Source organism: Lepidochelys kempii, chromosome 2, assembly GCF_965140285.1.
Source record: "Lepidochelys kempii isolate rLepKem1 chromosome 2, rLepKem1.hap1, whole genome shotgun sequence".
Classification (NCBI taxonomy): Eukaryota; Metazoa; Chordata; order Testudines; family Cheloniidae; genus Lepidochelys; species Lepidochelys kempii.
The window spans coordinates 142,553,773-142,575,507 of NC_136381.1; the positions used below are offsets into that span (position 1 = coordinate 142,553,773).

At 45.2% G+C, this 21,735-nt stretch overlaps 1 protein-coding gene across 4 annotated transcripts in view; it reads right to left on the reverse strand.

Moving 5' to 3' along the window:
• The window catches only part of MARCHF6 (membrane associated ring-CH-type finger 6), a 118,308-nt gene that overhangs the window by 91,133 nt on the left and 5,440 nt on the right, over positions 1–21,735 (reverse strand). For all 4 annotated transcript variants that reach the window (XM_073332351.2, XM_073332352.2, XM_073332354.2 and 1 more), the window contains exons 2-3: positions 12,185–12,281; positions 11,137–11,210 (exon numbers count right to left, since the gene is read on the reverse strand). In XM_073332351.2, the coding sequence (XP_073188452.1) occupies positions 11,137–11,210; positions 12,185–12,281 (171 nt within the window). The remainder of the gene's footprint in view (positions 1–11,136; positions 11,211–12,184; positions 12,282–21,735) is intronic.

Genomic DNA, 21,735 nt, shown 5'->3' on the forward strand with positions numbered 1-21,735 from the left:
TCACCTCATTCAACTACTGTAAAGCAATCTCTTTATCGTGAAAGTGCAACTTACAAATGTAGATTTTTTGTTACATAACTACACTCAAAACAAAACAATGTAAAACTTTAGATCCCACAAGTCCACTCAGTCTCGGATATGACCCAGCACATGGTTCATTTTAAGAATACTTTCACTGCAGATTTGACAAAATGCAAAGAACGTACCAATCTGAGATTTCTAAAGATAGCTACAGCACTCGACCCAACGTGTAAGAATCTGAAGTGCCTTCCAAAATCTGAGGGGGACGAGGTGTGAAGCATATTTTCAGAAGTCGTAAAAGAGCAATACTCTGATACAGAAACTACAGAACCCGAACCACCAAAAAAGAAAATCAACCTTCTCTTGGTAACTTCTGATTTAGATGATGAAAATGAACACATATTTGCTTTGGATCGTTATCGAGCAGAACCAGTCCTCAGCATGGAAGCATGTCCTCTGGAACAGTGGTTGAAGCATGAAGGGGCGTATGAATGTTTAGCATATCTGGTACATAAATATCTTGCAACACTGGCTACAACGGTGCCATGTGAACGCCTGTTCTCACTTTCAGGTGACACTGTAAACATGAAGCGAGCAGCACTATCTCCTGCAAGTGTAAACAAACTTGTTTTTCTGACCGATTGACTGACCAAGAAGTAGGACTGAGTAGACTTGTAGGATCTAAAGTTTTACATTGTTTGATTTTTGACTGCAGTTATTCTTGTACATAATTCTACAAATGTAAGCTCAACTTTAATGATTAAGAGTTTGCACTACAGTACTTGCATTAGGTGAATTGAAATACTATTTTGTTTTTACAGTGCAAATATTAGCAATAAAAAATAAATATAAAGTGAGCACCGTATACTTTGTATTCTGTTTTAATTGAAATATATTTGAAAATGTAGAAAATATCCACAAATATTTAAATAAATGGTATTCTATTACTGTTTAACAAAGTGATTAATCACAATTAGTTGTTTTAAACGCACGATTAATCATGATTAATTTTTAAATTAACACTTGATAGCCCTAGTTTTTAATGCTCTTAGTTCACATCCCACAGGATGTCAGGTAGAAATAGTGAAAGATTTTAAAAATTATACAATAGTGGGAAATAAAGTTCTCTCTTTCAGTAGGCAAGCTCCAGTACTCATGACTCTTTGGTGTGATGTTAGAGTGCATGCTAGGGTATTACATGGAGGCAAGTGGGGGAGTGTGGAACAGTTGGTCTTCGGAAACCCAAAGAGAAGAAAGAACAGTTAGCTAAAAGCGAACTGAAAGGCTTTTTACAGAAATAATGAAAAAAATTTCAAATTATGTTTACAATTATTGTTCAGTCAACACGTAGACTGAATAACCACAACTAAGAGCAATTTTTAAAAAATGGATGTCTAGAATTACACTAAGCCCTGGTCTACACTATGGGGTTAGGTCAAATTTAGCCGCATTAGGTCGATTTTAAAATAAATGCATCTACACAACCAACCCCGTTCCGTCAAACTAAAGGGCTCTTAAAATCAACTTCTGTACTCCTCTCTGGTGAGGGGAGTAGTGCTAAAGTCGACCTTGCTGGGTCAAATTTGGGGTAGTGCAGATGCAATTAGACGGTATTGGCCACCGGGAGCTATCCCAGAGTGCTCCAATGTCACCGCTCTGGACAGTCCTTTCAACTCCGATACACTAGCCAGATACACAAGAAAAGCCCCAGGAAATTTTGAATTTCATTTCCTGTTTGGTCAGCATGGCGAGCTCAGCAGCACAGGTGACCATGCAGTCCCCCCAGAATCACAAACGAGCTCCAGCATGGACCGAAAAGGAGACACTGGATCCGATTGCTGTATGGGGAGAAGAATCTGTGCAGGCTGAACTCCAATCAAAAAGAAGAAATGATAATATATATGCCAAAATCGCACAGGGCATGGTGGAGGCTACAACAGGGACACACAGCAGTGCCAAGTGAAAGTTAAGGAGCTCGGGCAAGCCTTCCAAAAGACAAAGGAGGCAAATGGTTGCTCCGTGTCAGAGCCCCATACATGCCACTTCTATGATCAGCTGCATGGCATTCTGGGGGGGACCATACCACTACCCCCCCCTCCATGGACATCTGCAAGGGGGGAGTCTCATGCAACAGGGAGGAGGATTTTGTGGATGAGGAAGAGAAGCATGCACAGCAGGCAAGCGGTGAATCTGTTCTCCCCGTCAGTCAGGACCTTTTCATCACCCTGGAACCAATACCCTCCCAAGGCGGGATCCCCGACCCCGAAGGCGGAGAAGGCACCTCTGGTGAGTGCACATCTGTAACTACAGTACAGGGTTTAAAAGCAATAGTGCTTAATGTTTGATTTGCCCTGAAGAATTGGAATGCATTCGCAGCCAGTAAAGCTACTGGAAAATTCTATTAACGTGTCTGGGGATGGAGCTGGAATCCTCCAGGGACATACACATGAAGCTGTCCTGGAGGTATTCTGAAAGCCTTTGCAGAAGGTTTCTGGGGAGGGCTGCCTTATTTCGTCCTCCACAGTAGGACACTTTACCACGCCAAGCCAGTAGCAAGTACTCTGGAATCATTGCAGCACAAAGCATGGCAGCGAATGGTCCTGTGTTTTGGTCGCATTAAAGCAACATTCGGTCTTTATCTTTCTGTGTTAGCCTTAGGAGAGTGATATCATTCATGGTCACCTGGTTGAAATAGGGGAATTTTTGTAAGGGAACAGTAAAAGGACCCCATTCATGCTGGGTTGTTTGCGCTTGGCTAAAAGGGATCATCCTGGAGAATAGCCACACAGCGGGTGGATGGATGAAGGGATCATCCCAGAGAATAGCTATGTGGTGGAGCGGGAGAAGAAGTGTACTGCACACCCACCCAAAAACCAAAGCCCCTCCTTTCAAATGGCAAACCCAACCAGCGTTGCTTGCTATGGGAAAGGATGGTGCTGCAGTTTGAAACCATTCCCACATGTTATGAAGGCGTAAGAAGCCAACCCCGCGTACCAAAAGGCTTACCATGGCTGCCTGGAAACCAAATTCTGTTGCTCAGCCATGTGTGATGTGTCACCATACTGGCAGGCGCTCAACATAAAAGGCAAAATGAGACCTTGTACCTAAAGCACGTGTGCTGTCTGCTGTGAATTGCTTGATTCACTGTGAAAGAGTCTCCCTTTTGTTCTCAGAAATGTATCATCTTAAATTTTACTCTCCCTTTTTATCCCCCTGCAGGTGCAAATGTTTCTATGCTCCCCCTGTCATCTCTGTCCCTGAGGTTATCGCAGATTAGAAGGAAAAAAAAACCAAAACCAAACCAAAACAAAAACCCGCACTCACGCTGACATGTTTTCCAAGCTCATGCAGTCCTCCTGCACTGATAGAGCACAGCTGAATGCATGGAGGCATTCAGTGGCAGAATCCAGGAAAGCATTAAGTGAGCACGAAGAGCAGAGGCAGGAGGTGATGCTGAGGCTAATGGAGGAGCAAACAGACATGATGAAGCGTCTGTTGGAGCTCTAGAAAAGCCAACAAGAGCACAGACCCCCGCTGAATCCATTGTATAACTGCCTGTCCTCCTCCCCAAGTTCCATATCCTCCTCACTCAGACGCCCAAAAACGCGGTGGGGGGAAGGCTCTGGGCACCCAGCCACTCCACTCCAGAGGATGGCCCAAGCAACAGAAGGCTGTCATTCAAGCAGTTTTGATTTGTAGTGTGGCTACAATAAGCAGTGTGCCCTTGTCCTTCCCTCCTCCTGCACTCCACCCCACCCAGGCTACCTTGTCAGTTATCTCACTTTTTTTTTTTTAATTAATAAAGAAAGAATGCATGGTTTCAAAACAATAGTTACTTTTTTCCTTTGCCAGCTGTGATCGAAGGGGGAAGGGTGGTTGGCTTACAGGGAATTAAAATCAACAAAGGGGGAGGGTTTGCAGCAACGAGAAACACACACAACTGTCACACCATAGCCTGACCAGTCATGAAACTGGTTTTCAAAGCCTTTCTGATGCGCAGCGTGCCTATCTGTGCTCTTCTAATTGCCCTGGTGTCTGGCTGCTGAAAATCGGCCACCAGGCGATTTACCTCAACCTTCCACCCGCCATAAATGTCTCTCCCTTACTCTCACAGATATTATGAAGCACACAGCAAGCAGCAATAACAATGGAAATGTTGGCTGCGCTGAGGTCTAACCTAGTCAGCAAACAGCGCCAGCAAGCTTTCAAATGTCCAAAGGCACATTCTACTACCATTCTGCATTTGCTCAGCCTATAGTTGAACTGCTCCTTACTACTGTCCAGGCTGCCTGTGTACGGCTTCATGAGCCAAGGGAGTAAGGGGTAAGCTGGGTCCCCAAGGATAACTATTAGCATTTCAACATCCCCAACGGTAATTTTCTGGTCTGGTAAGTAAGTCCCTTCTTGCAGCTGCTCAAACAGCCCGGAGTTCCTGAAGATGAGAGCGGCATGCACCTTTCCCGGCCACCCCACGTTGATGTTGGTGAAACGTCCCTTGTGTTCCACCAGTGCTTGCAGCACCAATAAGAAGTACCCCTTGAGGTTTATGTACTGGCTGCCAAGATGGTCAGGTGCCAAGATAGGGATATGCGTTCCGTCTATCGCCCCACCACAGTTAGGGAAACCCATTGCAGCAAAGCCATCCACTATGACCTGCACATTTCCCAGACTCATTACCCTTGACAACAGAATGTCAGTGATTGCACTGGCTATTTGGATCACAATAATCCCCACAGTAGACCTGCCCACTCCATACTGATTCCCGACTGACCGGTAGCCATCAGGCGTTGCAAGCTTCCACAGGGCTATCGCCACTCGCTTCTCAACTGTCAGGGCAGCTCTCATCTTGTTATTCCTGTGCTTCGGGGGGGGGGGGGGGAAGCAACTCACAAAGTTCGAGGAAAGTAGCCTTACGCATGTGAAAGTTTCGCAGCCACTGGGAATCATCCCATGCCTGCAACACTATGTGGTTCCACCAGTCTGTGCTTGTTTGCCGGGCCCAGAATCAGCGTTCCAGTGTATCAACCAGCCCCACTGCCGCCATGATGTCCCAATTGCCACAGCCCATGCTTTCAGGAAAGTTTGTGTCCATGTCTCATCACAATCGTCATCGTGCTGGCGTCTCTTAGCCCAGTTCTGCACATACTCCAAGATAATGCATGAGGTGTTTACAATGCTCGCAAAAGCAGCGGTGAGCTGAGCGGGCTCCATGCTTGCCTTGGTATGGTGTCTGCACGGGTAACCCAGGAAAAAAGGCGCCATTGCTTTGATGGAGAGAGGGAGGAGCGACTAACGACATGTACCCAAAACCACCCGCGACAATGTTTTTTCCCCCATCAGGCATTGGGAGCTTACCCCAAAATTCCAATGAGCAGCGGAGACTGCGGGAACTGTGGGATAGCTACCCATAGTGTACCGCTCCATAAGTCGATGCTAGCCAGGGTATTGAGGACGCACTCCGCTGACTTAATGTGCTTAGTGAGGACATACACAATCAACTGTATAAAATCGATTTCTAAAAATCGACTTCTATAAAAACAACCTAATTTCGTAGTGTAGACTTCTGACTTCGTAGTGTGGTCAGAAGTAGTGTAGACTTCGTAGTGTAGACTACTCTTCTGAATTTGTTTTCAAACATGTATTTAAGTGACCTGATTTTCAAGTTGTGGCCAATTACTTTAATACACAACGGCTGAAATCAACTCATTCTGCCAAGACCTGAGGGTTCTGTTCCTGTCCCACTTACAAATAATAATTTCATTCACACCTAAAGGAGTGTAAAGAACACAGTTTCCTGCACAGTTCAGTGTTAACTGAGGTCACCAGATGTTATAGAAGAGAGAGACCCAAGGACTGAAACTTAAGCCTTGACAGGTAAAAAGTATTTCCATTCCCCTTAACACATGCTTATGTACATATTTTTAGATCTAGATGTATGTTTTCTAATTGATTTGGGATTGCTCCCCCTTTTTACTGGGCTTTTAAGTGAACTAAATTGTTAATATATAGAAACTGTGGTTCTTTGAGATGTGTGGTGCACAATTATATTCCACTTCATGTGTGTCTGTCCAGTGCACTTGAGCCAGATACTTTTGGTCAGCAGTACCCATCAGGGGAGTTCATGCACTTTATGTGCTCTCGGTGCCTCCAATGAAGGGCATGAAGGACAGGGCTGGCCACCCTCCCTTCCCCCCCTTTCCTTCATACCAGAATCCTAGTTGATATCATACTCAGAGTAGCAGGGATGGAGGGTGAGTCATGGAATATATATATGTACATGGTACATCTTGACGTACCAGTTATTGTAGAGGTAAGTAATTGTTTATTCAAGTGGTTGTATACATATATATTCCAAGTTAGGCAATTCTCAAACAGGGCTGTCCATTGGCGGTGTAAATTCAACTAGTGCATGCAAAGAACTCTGGCAAGCTCAGTCATGTGTGCAGGATATCATGTGTCCCAGCAGCTTGAGACAGAATCTCGCTGTTGTTCTCGAGAGAGACCACAGACTGGTGCACAGGGTTAAAATGGACTGGAACATTCCCTGAGGTAGATATGTGATTGCAGATGTTGAGTCAAGAATGGCCCCAATAAACTCAATTCTCTAAATTAGACACATTATCAATTTGTCTATGTTTATTTCCCAGACTCAACCGAGTAGCGCCAGGAACTGATGGATGCTATCTGTGACTTTTTGCCTTTAGTGACAACAGATTTGTCAATTATCCAGATACAGGAATACCTGGATACCCTTTGGTAAGCCACTGCCATAAGCTTTACAAAAACTTCTGGGGGTTGATGAGAGGCTGAACAGAAGTACTGTATATGGATAGTGGCGATCCCCACACCGAAAACCTAGGATATATCCTGTGGCTGGGCTGGATAGACACTCAAAAACAGGCACTCTGTAGATCAAGAGTATCATACCAGTCATTCAAATTGAGAGAAGGAATACTGTCCTGAACATCATCGTTTTGATGAAGGTGTTCAGGTCTCTTAGGTCTAGGATAGGCCTTAGATTTTTTCTTTTTAGGGATGAGAAAATTATAAGAATAAGAAACACTTCTCCTATGCTGTGGAAAGACCTGCTCTATAACTCCAAGATCAAGAAGAGATTGTACAATCTCATAAGGGTCCCTGAACAGGGAGTGGAAAGGTGAATGGGGGACTGAAAGGGAATGGTTAATCCCAAATTCCACAATGTCTAGAACCCAATAATCTGAGGTGATGGCATTCCAGACACCTTGGAAGTGGTACTACTAATTCCCAAAGGGAGGAGACAGGTTGGGAAGATCTGGTACAACATGAATTCTGCTCCTGAGTAAGTAGTTAACTCTGCTGCTTTGAGGTTTGCAAATGCTGATGAGAGGTCAAGTGTGGCAGAAGCTTAGGAAATTTGTGTCTTTCCCAAGCTGGATCATATTGCCTAGGTCAGGGGTCTCAAATGACCATGAGGGCCACATGAGGACTAATACATTGGCCTGAGGGCCGCATGACTGACCCCCGACTCCCCCACTGCCCCGGCCCTGCTCCCACTCCACCTCTTCCATGAGGCCCCTCCCCTGCCCCACCTCTTCCATGACCCCATTCCAACCCCTTCCCCGAAATCCCCACCCCAACTTCGCCCCCTCCCTGCCCCCAGGGGATGCAGGAGGGGTGCAGGGTGCAGCAGGGGGCTCAGGGCAGGGGGTCCGGGTGCAGGAAGGGTGTGGCAGGAGGTTGGGGTGCAGGAGGTGTTCAGGGGGCAGGTTCTTTGTTCTTCTGGAGAGCGGCCTTCTAAACAAAACAGGAACCATTGTACATCCATCATTTAGCGGCATAACAGCCTGAGAGAACAGATGTTTTTTAAAACCTGGGGATTTTCTGACTAACAACTTCAGCAGCAGCAGTAGTAGTACAGGAATACCACCCAAGGAAATAGAGAAGAGACTTACCTCAAAAACTCAGAGAGAAAAGGAAACACTATTTTAAAAAAGCCTATCACTAACTGCTACGTAAACTAAGCTAATTATATATGAGTGCTAATAAGTGCTGAATGACAAAGAGCAGTAGATGATGAGAAGAACTTGAGAAGGGTCAGGGTGGCCCCACCCTTTATGCAATCAACTGGAGGCACGAGGACACTCAGGGTACAGGAATCACCCCAGTGGGTACTGCTGACCAATCATCTTTGACTCAAATGCACTAGATGCGCACACACCCTAACTGGAATACATATGTGCACAAGCATTCAAACTTTCTCTTCACCTTTCATATCTGTGTTTAAATGCCCCCTGCCTTCTTTAGAAGTAAGTGCTGTATTGCTCATACTTCCATTGTTTTGCAGATATATTTTAAGGAACAGTTATTAACAGAGCCCCATGTAAAATTCGATTAGTTGGCCTTTTGATTGCTGCAAAATTATGGATTGCTCTTAGAATACCACACAGTTGTACCCCAGAATCAAGGTGGATTTTCTGTTGCAACTAAAAATAGCCTTTAGCAAAAAGTAGGACCAAATTTAGTGTAACCAGAGGATTATATACACATTTATTTGTGCAACTATATAGTTTAACTTCTTTATTCAGATTCCTAATTTTTATTATACTAGAAAATGATGAATGATGCATTTCTTATTTACCAGATGATTAATGATTTAGTTGTGATTTGTGTCAAGGTCTGTTTGGATGGACATTCAAATTCAATTAAAATACACAAAAACAGCATTTTAATTTTTTTTATTAAATAAAACTATATTAAAAATGCTGAATACACAAGAAAAAAGTTAGTCAAAGTTTATCAAAACATGTTTTGCATTTAAAACTAACTGATTTCTTAAATAAAGGAAATATCTGTAGTTAATGAATTTACCTGATTGTTTCTGGTCACCATGTTCTACAAGATTTTAGCATGAGTACATCTCATCTTCTTACACTCAGTGTTTATTCAGAGATTGTAAAACAAGCATCCCTACTTTTTTAACTCCTAATTGTTTTCTCAACTAGCTATTGAACAGAACTAGCTGAAGAAAATGAAATGAAGAAAATATTCTCTCTGCACATACAGAAGAGGCTACTGCTATTAAAAGCTGGTCCCATTGCAATAAACTGCTTAGTTCGTGACTTCCACCAGCTCTGTAGTCTGACTTTCCTTAAAACTTGACAGCAAACATGTACTGTAATATTTTATTTTGTATTTAACTTAAATTATGTTAATAAATTATAATAAGTTAAGGCCTGAGCATAGGTTGTCCTAATTTCAAATTTAATTTTAAGAAAATTTATTTAAAAAAAAATAAAACTATTTAAATAAACTGATTTTTTTAAAATAATTTTTATCGGCCTCATTTTTTAAGGTTTAAGAGGGAACCCTTGCAAGCTAGAAGTATAATCAAGAAGCAAGTATAACCAATTCAATAACATATGTCACAGTCTACCAACCAGTCTGAAACACTAACTCTGAAAGATGCTAAATGCTCCACTCATCTGTTTGGTGTTAACCCCAAACTGTCAACATTAGCTATTTAATTTCTGATCATGTTAGTAGTAGCATCAGTTTAATGCGCTTTTACATTGTTATGGTTGCTTTGACAGATTTTGGGGTAGGTGTTACAAGGTGACAGCTAGTTGGTATAAAGGGCTCCTGGAACGGAGAATAACCCCTAGTTATAACCAACCCCTAGATGGTTGGAGATAGAGGAAACTGAATCCAGAGGGTGAGGGGGGAAAAAAAAGATGCATCACCTGTCCTCCAGCAGCAAGAGCCAAACTGCCTCCTGGATAACAAAAAACTCCAACTATTGAAACTGCCAGTTTCCCTCCCCATCCCAGCCAGTTCCTAGAATGCAGGGACTCATTAGTTCAAAAAAAAAAAAGTCTCTTCATGCAGTACATTTAAATCTTAGAATCTGGGAGCAGCAGCATAAAGTGCAGTAGAACCTCACAGTTACATACACCTCAGGAATGGAGGTTGTTTGTAACTCTGAACAAAATGTTCTTTCAAAAGTTTACAACTGAACATTGACTTAATACAGCTTTGAAACTTTAGTACACAGAAGTATTTTTTTTTAGTAGTCTACAGTTAACACAGTATTGTACTGTAATTTGCTTTTTTTTTTTGGTCTCTGCTGCTGCCTGATTGTGTACTTCTGGTTCCAAATGTGGGGTGTGATTGACGTCAGTTCGTAACTCTGGTGTTCGTAACTCTGAGGTTCTACTGTAAACTGAATCAAAATAAAAAACACAAGGAGTATTGTACTGATCCGACAGGCAATGAGGGGGCAATGCGGAATGATTGGGGCCTAATGTGCCACACAGGTCAGGGGCCTTACTTATTTGACACCTTGTCCAATGTTAGTTTTCTTGTCACCCAGTAGAACAGAACACTGCATCCCATCAGAAACTGCATACAGAGCAGGTCAGCTCTTGAGTCTATGGTTTTCAAAAATTAACTAAATTGCTTAACTTTGATTTTCGTTAGCTGAACCTAACATGATAAACAATTATTTGTGGTAGCTACTCAATCTTGACTGAAGCGGCAGTAGAATGAATGGAGAACATTAAGGTACATTAATCAACTCACATTGCTAGTGTCGATTGTGTTGCTAGGAAGAAGTTAGCAGAATTGACTTAGTATCTTACCAAGTAATGTTCTTACAGATAGATACTTCAAAGGCAATTGAAAAAAGTTTGTCAGTTATAGATTACAGGTTTGGTTCACCTCATTTTAGCAGTCTAAAACTTCCAGATTCCTCAGAACTTTACTCCTGCTTAATACACTGCAACTGAAAATGAACTGTATGCATTAATTTATTTAAACTTAGCTGACCGTCCATGAACTGGAATTGGGGGCATCAACAAAAAGATACTGAATATTCTCTCTTTGAAACTAGGTGGATGAAAAAAAATTCAGTATTATTTGCTACAAAGAAAAAACTTTTTTAAAGCCTATATTGTGATCTACTCAAAAGAGCTGTGGGTCAAACAAGAATAAGAGACATAGTCCAAAACTATCAACACAGATACACTTAGAAATAAAAAAAAAATTAAAAAGGCCAATCACTACTCTAAATATCACAAATAAGAAAATAAGGAAACAAAAGTGTTGAAAAAGCTAGAAAAGGTGTTACATACTTACTTGGTGTGAAAGCAAATCTGTGCTTACATAATTCACAGTATTCTTTTCTGCTGTGTTTCAGCCACTGAACTAAGCTGCAAAGAAACACAAACACAGGGCTAAAATGTGTCTGCACTTAAAAATTTAAGACATCCAAACAATTGATTTCCTGATACTTGTGAAAAGTTCAAGTCTAAAAAAATTGCAGTTGAAAAGCTAATAATTGTATTTATGAATTTATCAAATATATTAAGCCTGTTAAATCAATACAGATAGATTGGCCCACTATGAAAATGAAATTGGTATGCAAGAATGGAAAAAGAGGGTGGGCTACCACTGGTAATTGTGACTCTTCAAGCAGATGTGTTTGTGCTACTGATGATGTGCCCTCCTCGGCTGTGCATTAGCTCAAATCTTATAGACACTACTATCCAAAAAGCTAACACACACAAGGCACATGCACCTCTATTAATGTGGACCTGTAATTATTTTTTCTCCCTCTGAGGATTGTTTGTACAAAGTACACTTGCATATCTAAGATTGAAATAGTAAGCGATTGTGTAATTAACCACTATCATAATACAATCGCACTGGGGGGCAGCTTTAACTTTGGCATTTTCATGATTAACTGTGCAATCATAACATTGCATTATTATAAGATTTTTAAAAGTTTAAATATAATATTTACCCTTGGGTGTTAGACCTTTACACTCTAATTCATATCCATAAAGGTGCAGAAAGATATACTAATAATTTAGTAAGTTTAGTTAGCCGTCTTCCTGATGCGCACAGTTTATAAAAGACTACCAGTAAAATACTACTGTATTCGTAAGCAGGAATGATTGTTACAACATGTAGGTGCACATACTTTGGTTTTCACATGCTCTTTACTCTACAGAGACAGAAAGCAGGCAATGTGAGCTAACCTGTAAGAACCATCCAAAAGTTTACATTTAAATATAATTTTTCCACAAACTAACTTTTCTGCTTACATACTAGTTATTCTGAAGACCTAACACGTATCCCTTTTAGAAAACGTTTGTGTTTTGTTTAAAAAATTTAAACTTACCATTCTTGATGAATAAATTTAATACTGCCAGTACACACGCACGGATGATAGAGGGGTTTCTCAGGTGTTCCTTCAGACCGACACACCCTACATATGTCTGCGGGCCAAAACAAGAAACTTATCATTTTGCTTAAAGTTTCTCACATATTTAATATCAAAATAAATTAAGAATAAAAAATAATGGAAAATATAGCATTATGGTCAAGGATGATGCCATATAGTAAAATAAAACCATGCCAATTTAAAATGAAAATAAACTGAAAAATACACAAGACATATTTTGAACTTGGCAAAATAAAGATCCTATGATCTCCAGAAAAGCAGAACAGAATTCTGCATCTTCTTCCTGAACACCCTGCCACTGTGAAAAACTGATAAAAATCTCTACCACACAAAAACAAAAGATTGAAAGGTTCTGGAATTAACAAGTATATACAAACACACAACTGTGGAGGACGCATGCATGAGCACACTGGATGTGAAGATATTTGTACTGCTAAAACAGCAACGCATGGGGTCATCTAAGGACATAAGCTGATGCTCCCAGACAGCTGTCTCTCAACTTGGCACTGGAAGCTGAGAGTAGTTGTAGAAGTTTTATGCAAAGTAAACAGAAGACAGGAAGGTCTGGGGTCTAACCAAGGATGTGTCATTTGGGATACTAGCCCTGACCCTACTAAATTATTGTTCTCAGCATTTTAGTGGAACTAAAAAACAAATTAAAAAAAACCCCACTGCTTTAAAGTGACAAAAGCTGAAAGGTATACTTGATCAAGTGGACACAAGTTCTACCTAATTAGAAGCAATATAGGTTTCAGGAGCTACAGAAGAGCAGAATAAATTCTGCCTCTTGTTCCATAATCCTATCACCTGATTTCTCCTGAGTTAACATAGCTGTGGGAGATTTTCTGAACTGAAAAACATGTTATTTCTATTTATAAGAGCAGACACAAAGCCTACCCCAACTCTAGATGCTCTTGACAATTAGCTAAACACAACCAATACAGATGGAACACTTAAGTAAATAAAATATTTTATTTAAGAGTCATTATCCTAGCCAAAAATCATCTGTATGAAAATACCAGCTCCGTGCCCTGTGTTAAACATTTGTGTCAAAGAGTCAAGAAAGTGCCACATCTGCTTATGTTCGTATCTTTTTGTGCTCAGCTGGAACTCAAACGGTTAATGTTTTACTTTCTCTAAAAGTCAGAAGCAATAATAATACATAGCTGTTTTCATACACAGACCTCAAATTATGTACTGAACACTAGCCTCTGTATATGAGGCTAAGACAGTCCACCCCAAGTTTAGTTTTCAGTGATTGGCCATAAGAATGTAAGTAATTCAGGAGATGATAGGAGGAAGAATAACTTGGTACATTTGATTCAGGTCTCTGGACCATTTACATGGACCTCAAAGCTAAAATTCAGTAAGCCCAGAAACATCCTGAATGCAGCATCAGTAATTTTACAGATTGACGTGGTCAGCACTGAATTTGCCTGTTAGTTTCATTACCTCATAAGACATAGTGATGAGACCTTTTTATTAACCTATCACTATTACCCAGGATTATCATCACTACACATATGAAGTATGGCTGACTCATCTGTGGACAGCAATGGGAGGGGATTGTGTTGCTCTTAGGTAAGTAAGTATAACTTTCTTATTGAGTTTTCTCAAAAGATGGTGTAGAACAATTGCTCCTCCTCCCTGTGGGCACTGCTAAGATGTTCTAGAGCAGGGGTGGGCAAACTTTTTGGCCTGAGGGCCACATCGGGGAATAGAAATTGTATCGCGGGCCATGAATGCTCACAAAATTGTGGTTGGGGTGCAGAAGGGGGTGAGGGCTCTGGTTGGGGGAGGCTCAGGGGTGCAGGCTCTGGGCGACACTTACTTCAAGTGCTTCCAGCAGCAGCATGTCCCTTCTCCAGCTGCTATGTGGAGGCATGGCCAGGCGGCTCTGCTGCATGCTGCCCCATCCGCAGGCACCACCCCTGCAGCTCCCATTGGAGTGACGGAGGAGGCCACTGGAGCACGGAGGAGCTGGAGGGGGGCCATGCCGCTGCTTCCGGGAGCCGTGTGGAGTGGCCCCCAACCCTGCGCCCTGACTGGAGCGAGGCAAACCCCAGACTTCATTTCCTAGTGGGAGCTCGAGGGCCAGCTTAAAACAGCTGGCAGGCTGGATCCGGCCCGCAAGCCATAGTTTGCCCACCCCTGTTCTAGAGGATTCCCTTTTCTCCCATTCCTGTTGAACAAGCATAGGGGGCCATCAAGGGTATGTCTACACAGCAGTATAAGCCCAGGTCTGAGCCTAAGCTCAAGGCAAACCCCCCTTGCGTCCACACTGCAATTGTACTAACCTAGGGCTCAGGACCCTGCAGGGTCTCAGGACCCGAGTCAAGCTAGGGCCAAGGGTCTGAGTCCTATTGCTTTCCTATGTACATGTGGCCTTGGCTTGACTTGGGTTCCGGGTGTCCTCCAGATATATCGCACCCTTACTGGTGGCAGAGTAATAGCACTGCAGGGAGCATCATTACTGCCTGGCCAAGCATGGTCCCCATTCCTGCTCCTCCTGCAATGATGACTCCAGCTCCTGCTCCTCCTGCAATGACGACTCCAGCTCCTGCTCCTCCTTGCTGCTGCGCAGCGCTTGCCTGGAGCATGTGGCAAAGTTGCCAGGCCAGAGGTGACTCCTGGCTGTCGGGATATTGGGGGTCATCCCTCCGCAGGCTGGGCTGAGCTGGGAGCTCCACTCAGTGGTTCACGCGAACAGGTTGTTAAATTTAGAAGCAGTTTTAGAATCGGTTGTTACGGCTCCCCCGTCCCCTCTCCTGCCTTCCCTCCTCTCGCAGAGCCTCAGCATGCCACACCGCTGGCACCAGTGCTCTGGACCACTCCTGGGCAACTCTGCAGCTCCTGCCGCTTTGAGCAGCATGGTCAGGGGGCCGGGCCGGGCGAAGGGATTGGATAAGGGGCCATGGTCAGGGGGCCGGGCCGGGGCTGGGAGAAGAGATTGGATAAGGGGCAGGGAGCGGTTGGAGATTCCGAGGGGGCGGTCAGGGAACGTGGGGGGGGGGGGGCGGGGCGCGGGCGGTGGGGTTGGGTAGGCAGTCGCCGCCCAAGAAAGTCCCATCCAGGCTGGGGCTCGGCTGGGACAGCCCCCCAGGCCAAGGGGGCCCCAACTCATGGCGCTAGGGAGGGTGCATGGTGTAGGGCTCAGTGTTATAGAAGGGGGCTGTTGGAGAAGGGGCTCGGTGCTAGAGTGGGGTGCATGGAGCAGCACTGTTTGGGGGCGTGGGGCTATGGAAGGGCTGCGGGGCCCCACATCCTGTCTCGGGGCAGGGGCCGGGCTGCGGCTGATACTTGCACTGCACAGCCATATGGACAGCCGCTCCAGGGCCCCGCACGCAGAGGCCGATCTAATGCCACCTCGCTCAGCAGCCGCGGCCGAGCTCCATGCTGCTTCCTGCCTCGCCCAGGAAGCACGACCGGCTGTGCTGGGCAGGGAGATCAGGCACCATGTGACTGGGCGCTGCATACAGCTGGGGAGCCAGGCCCCTGGCCGCAGCAGCCTCCTCTGCCCCAGGAGCCGGGCAGGGCTGGCTGGTGCCATGGCTGGAGGCTGTCTTGGGCGTGCTGGGGTGAGCCCCCATGTCTCTCCCCCTCCTGCACTGTGGGGCTGTTCAGCCTCTGCTGTTCGGGGGCGCTCACATCCCACACTGGGGAGTTGGGCAGATGGCAGCCTTTGCCCCACATGCCAGGAGCAACCCCACTGATGCAAGGGCTGCAGGACTCCTGTGCCACCAGCTGGCACCTGGGATGGAGAACAGGCCTGGGGAGGACAGGGGGGCAGGACAGAGACTGGGGGTGGGAGGGGGTAGGAGAGAGTCTGGGGAGATGGGGGGGCAGGATGGAACCTGGGGGGCAGGATGGAATGGGAGGGGGCAGGACAGAGGCACATCCCTTAAATCAGAACTTTTTATAGGGAACCAGCTGTTAAGATTTTGGCAGTTCATCACTGGCTCCACTGCATAGGGTTGCCAACCCTCCACTACTGTCCTTGAGTCTCCAGGAATTAAAGATGAATATTTAATTAAAGATTGTGTCATGAGATGAATACGTCCAGGAATATATCAAACCAAAACTGGCAATACTATCCACAGGGCACTGCTTGGTCCCCACTCCACGCTCTGGCTCTTGCTTCCGGGCTCCCCCTGCCCTTGCTGGGGCCGCATGTGCAGGGGCACCTGAGTTCATGCACTGTGAGGGCGGTGAGAGGGAGCCAGCCCCAAAACTTCCCTGCAGCCTTTAGTGTGAAGACAGGGATAAGGAATTGCCTGGGGGTGCTGGAGCACACTGCACCCCAAGTCCTTCACCACTCCACAGCCAGGCTGGTGTGTGTGTGTTTTAAGGGATGGGATCTTTGGGAGGAGAGCAATGATCCCCCACTGGGTCATGTGGTCAGGGACACACACTCTGGTCAGAATGGAGCATGGAAGGAAGTAGCTACTTCTGGGGCCCTTGGTGAGGGATTGCCAACAAATGAAAACTTTGATTATTAAGCAGACGAGTGGGTCACCCATGTTGGCTGCTTCTGGAGACTTGTTAGAAAAGTGGGAGTAAGAAGCACCATCAGTTGAACATGGGAGCTCCAGTGTTCAGCTGAGCCAGGGTTAGAAGACTTTAAATGGGGTGGTGACACTGATGCAGTATATATCCCACTAAGGGTGTTCCTCCTGAAGAGTGAGTGATCTTCAGCTTGCACAAGCACACTACTAGAGAGCCTCCAGGGTTTTCAGTGAAGACCGATATGGTCAAGCCATATCACAAAGCCATTGTGCTACTCTCCACCCCACCCCCAACCACACATTTATTTTCCATCACATTACATGGCAATCAAGACCACTCCCTCTCACAAGCACTGTCCCCCCACCCTCTCTCCTCCCAAAATGAGCCAGTTTCCCTTCCCACCCCGAAGCACATAATACCATTTATGTCAATGTCATTTGGTTGGAATAGTATCCAAGCCTGTCCATGAATCTAGACAGTATAGTTTTCCCACAGTGCACCATGCTTCTGTGGATGAAGGGAAAGCAGTGGATGTATTGTTTCTTGACTTTAGCAAAGCTTTTGACACGGTCTCCCACAGTATTCTTGTCAGCAAGTTAAAGAAGTACGGGCTGGATGAATGCACTATAAGGTGGATAGAAAGTTGGCTAGATTGTCGGGCTCAACAGGTAGTGATCAATGGCTCCATGTCTAGTTGGCAGCCGGTGTCAAGTGGAGTGCCCCAGGGGTTGGTCCTGGGGACGGTTTTGTTCAATATCTTCATAAATGATCTGGAGGATGGTGTGGATTGCACTCTCAGCAAATTTGCGGATGATACTAAACTGGGAGGAGTGGTAGATACGCTGGAGGGGAGGGATAGGATACAGAAGGACCTAGACAAATTGGAGGATTGGGCCAAAAGAAATCTGATGAGGTTCAATAAGGATAAGTGCAGGGTCCTGCACTTAGGACGGAAGAACCCAATGCACAGCTACAGACTAGGGACCGAATGGCTAGGCAGCAGTTCTGCGGAAAAGGACCTAGGGGTGACAGTGGACGAGAAGCTGGGTATGAGTCAGCAGTGTGCCCTTGTTGCCAAAAAGGCCAATGGCATTTTGGGATGTATAAGTAGGGGGATTACCAGCAGATCGAGGGACGTGATCGTCCCCTCTATTCGACATTGGTGAGGCCTCATCTGGAGTACTGTGTCCACTACAAGAAGGATGTGGATAAATTGGAAAGAGTCCAGCGAAGGGCAACAAAAATGATTAGGGGTCTGGAACACATGACTTATGAGGAGAGGCTGAGGGAACTGGGATTGTTTAGTCTGCAGAAGAGAAGAATGAGGGGGGATTTGATAGCTGCTTTCAACTACCTGAGAGGTGGTTCCAGAGAGGATGGTTCTAGACTATTCTCAGTGGTAGAAGAGGACAGGACAAGGAGTAATGGTCTCAAGTTGCAGTGGGGGAGGTTTAGGTTGGATATTAGGAAAAACTTTTTGACTAGGAGGGTGGTGAAACACTGGAATGCGTTGCCTAGGGAGGTGGTGGAATCTCCTTCCTTAGAAGTTTTTAAGATCAGGTTTGACAAAGCCCTGGCTGGGATGATTTAATTGGGGATTGGTCCTGCTTTTGAGCAGGGGGTTGGACTAGATGACCTCCTGAGGTCCCTTCCAACCCTGATATTCTATGATTCTATGTTCCTAGGGCTAGAGCAGTGGTTCTCAGACTTGTGTTTTGGTGACCCCTTGCACACAGCAAGCCTCTGAGTGCGACTCCCCTTATAAATTAAAACCGCATTTTTTTTATATTTAAACACCATTATAAATGCTGGAGGTGAAGCAGGGTTTGGGGTGGAGGCTGACAGCTCAAGACCCCCACACACATAACCTTTGGACCCCAAGGAGTCACAACCCCCAGTTTGAGAACCCCTGGGCTAGAGTCTCAACACTGGGGGGAGGTGGCAACGAGATATGCTGGGATATGGTTACTTTGACTCAGATCTGTGCACTGCAGTGTGGATGCCAGAGCCCTAGGTTTGAGCACAGTCAAAAAATTCTTAACGTAGGGTTAAAATGCAATGTAGACACTTCAGCCCAGGTTCCTTGACATGAGTCCGCTGACTTGAGTCCCACTAATCCAGGGGTTCTCAAACTTTTTTTTTGCTGGAAACCCCTTTGAAAATATTTCAGACTGTAACAATGCCCCCCGCCAAAAAAAAAAAAGTGATAGCAAATTACTGTATGTATTCATAGGAGCATACTCAGGATACTGCCACCCTTACTTCTGAGCCGCTGCTGGTGGCGGTGCTGCCTTCAGAGCTGAGGAGCCGGAGAGCGGCAGCTGCTGTACCCCCTCCCATTCCCTCCAGTAATATTTTTTGTGATCTCATGACCCCTGTACAATAGCCTTGCAACCCCTTTTTGGGTCAGGACTCCCAGTTTGAGAAACACTGCACTAACCCAAGACTTACACTGCCGTGTAGACATAGCCTAAGAAGCTTAGTTCTGAGGTAGTAATTTAATATACTGATGACACCCAGCTTTTTTAATCACCCAATCCAATCACTGCTGTTGAATGCCTATCCCAATGTTGGGGTCAGATTGGGACATAGATGAAAACTGGGTGACTAAAACTCAATCCACATAAAATTGAAATAATGTTGGTAGATTAGGGGAAGTAGCCAAATGATAGCGAAGCGGATGTCCACAGCCGATTAAGGACATTTGTCTGCCATTTATTCCATGGGCATGCAGCCTGGCTGTTGTGTTTTAACCTCAGTTATGGCTGAGTGAAAACATAGAAGCAGAGTCCAAAAGTACTTTTAACCAAATGCATCTGAATGGGGCAATGTGACTTTTTTCAGCTGCAACCCTGCTAAAATAACCCAGAAGGGGGGCACCACTGTCTGAAGAATTGGGCACTTGGGTGGAAGTCAGGAGACCTGGGTTTTACTCCTAGCTCTGACATTGTGTGACCATGACCAAGTCACTTCACCGCTCTGTACCCTCACACACACTGTCTAACTTGTTCTATTTAGACAATATGGGACAGTCCCTGTCCCAAAAAGCTTACAATTTGTTTGTACAGTGTTTAGTACAATGGGACCCTAGCTTTGTTTGGGGCTTGTAAGTGCTACTGCAATCTTTAAACAATATATTAATCCATATCTTTGTCACCTGAAGACAGGATTACTGCAATGCACTCTACATGGGGATACAATTTAAATCAATTCAGAAACTTAAGCTGCCACATTTTGCACCAGCTTGTTTATTAAGGCCTTGTCTACACTGCCACTTTACAGCACTGCAGCTTTCTCACTCAGGGGTGTGAAAAAACACCCGAGTGCTGCAAGTTTCAGCGCTGTAAAGTAGCAGTGTAGACAGTGCACCAGCACTGGTAGCTACTCCCCTCCTGGAGGTGGGTTTTTTATAGCGCTGGGAGAGATCTCTCCCTTGATTTCAAAGAAAGGAGGCTGGAGGTAGTACAGTCTCCGAAGGGCATGCTGCAATGCATATGAATTTGTGGAAGTTGCTGTAAAGGATGGAGTTATATCTATGAGGGTGAGGGGAGAGTGGAATTGTGTGGTTTTTTTAAGGAATTTTCTTTCTGGCTGTCAAAATAAGTTTGCGTAACTTGTGTCAGAGGGTGCTGAGAACTTTTGGATAGGTGTTTTTTATTATTGTAGAAATCCAAATATATACGCATATATTAGGCTAACATAATCCAGACTGTAAAGGCAACAGTCAGCTTCAATCTATTCTGTCTCTGGAGGGCAGCCACCTGAAATTAATTACACCCATTATTGCCTATACATTGCAACATTCAAAATGAGTTCTAGCTGCTTAACAAGTATAGTTTTCTACTTGTGTATATAGTTCTCATCTTCCCCTCTGTTTACACGCAATGTGCAGGGAAACCTATGCTGTATATAGCTCTTTATCTTGACAAAAGTTGTTAAAGCCAGATTGCCTAACTATTTTTCTCTGCATACAACACCTCAGTCTACTATTTCCCCCATTAGAGAAATCTCTCTTTGGCATCCTGATGCCTAAAGTTGGAGATTAATATATTTACCTATAAACTAAAATTTAATTCCAAAGCAATAGGAGTATCCTCCACCACCACAAACTGGATTTATATACATGGAAGTTTTAGCGTTTCAAAGTTCCTTTATAAAAGATACACATATGGATATGGCCATGTGGTGATGGAGTTTTGACAGTTTTATAGTGACACAATATAGTCCAGGGGTGGCAAACTTTTTGGCCCAAGGGCCACATCTGGGTAAGAAAATTGTATGGTGCGCCATGAATGCTCACGAAATTGGGGGTTGGAGTGCGGGAAGGGATGAGGGCTCCGCCTGGGGGTGCGGGCTCTGTGGTGGGGCAAGAAATGAGGAGTTCAGGGTACGGAGGGGTCTCCGGACTGGGGCGGGGGTGAAGGCCTCTGGCTGGGGGTGCAGGTTCTGGGGTGGGGCTGGGGATGAGGGGTTTGAGGTGCAGGAAGGTGCTCCAGGCTGCAAGCGAGGGGTTCAGAGGGCAGGAGGGGGATCAGGATTAGGGTAGGGGCGCAAGAGGGGGTCAGGGGTGCAGGCTTTGGGCGGCACTTACCTCAAGCAGCTCCCAGAAGCAGCAACATGTCCCCCCTCCGGCTCCGATATGGAGGCATGGCCAGGCCCTGTCTGCAGGCGCCGCCCCTGCAGCTCCCATTGGCCATGGTTCCCGGCCAATGAGAGCTGCGGGAGGGGGGAAGGGGGGCACTCGGGGCAGGGGCAGAGTGTGGAGCCCCCTGGCTACCCCTGCACATAGGAACCAGAGGGGCGACATGCCCCAGATGCCACGCAGAGTGGGGCAAGCTCTCTACCCCGCTCCCCGGCTGGAGCGCCAGAGTGGGGCAAGCCCCCAGACCCTGCTCCCTAGTGGGAGCTTGAGGGACGGATTAAACTGTCTGGAGGGACGGATGCAGCCCCCAGGCCATAGTTTGCACACCCCTGATATAGTT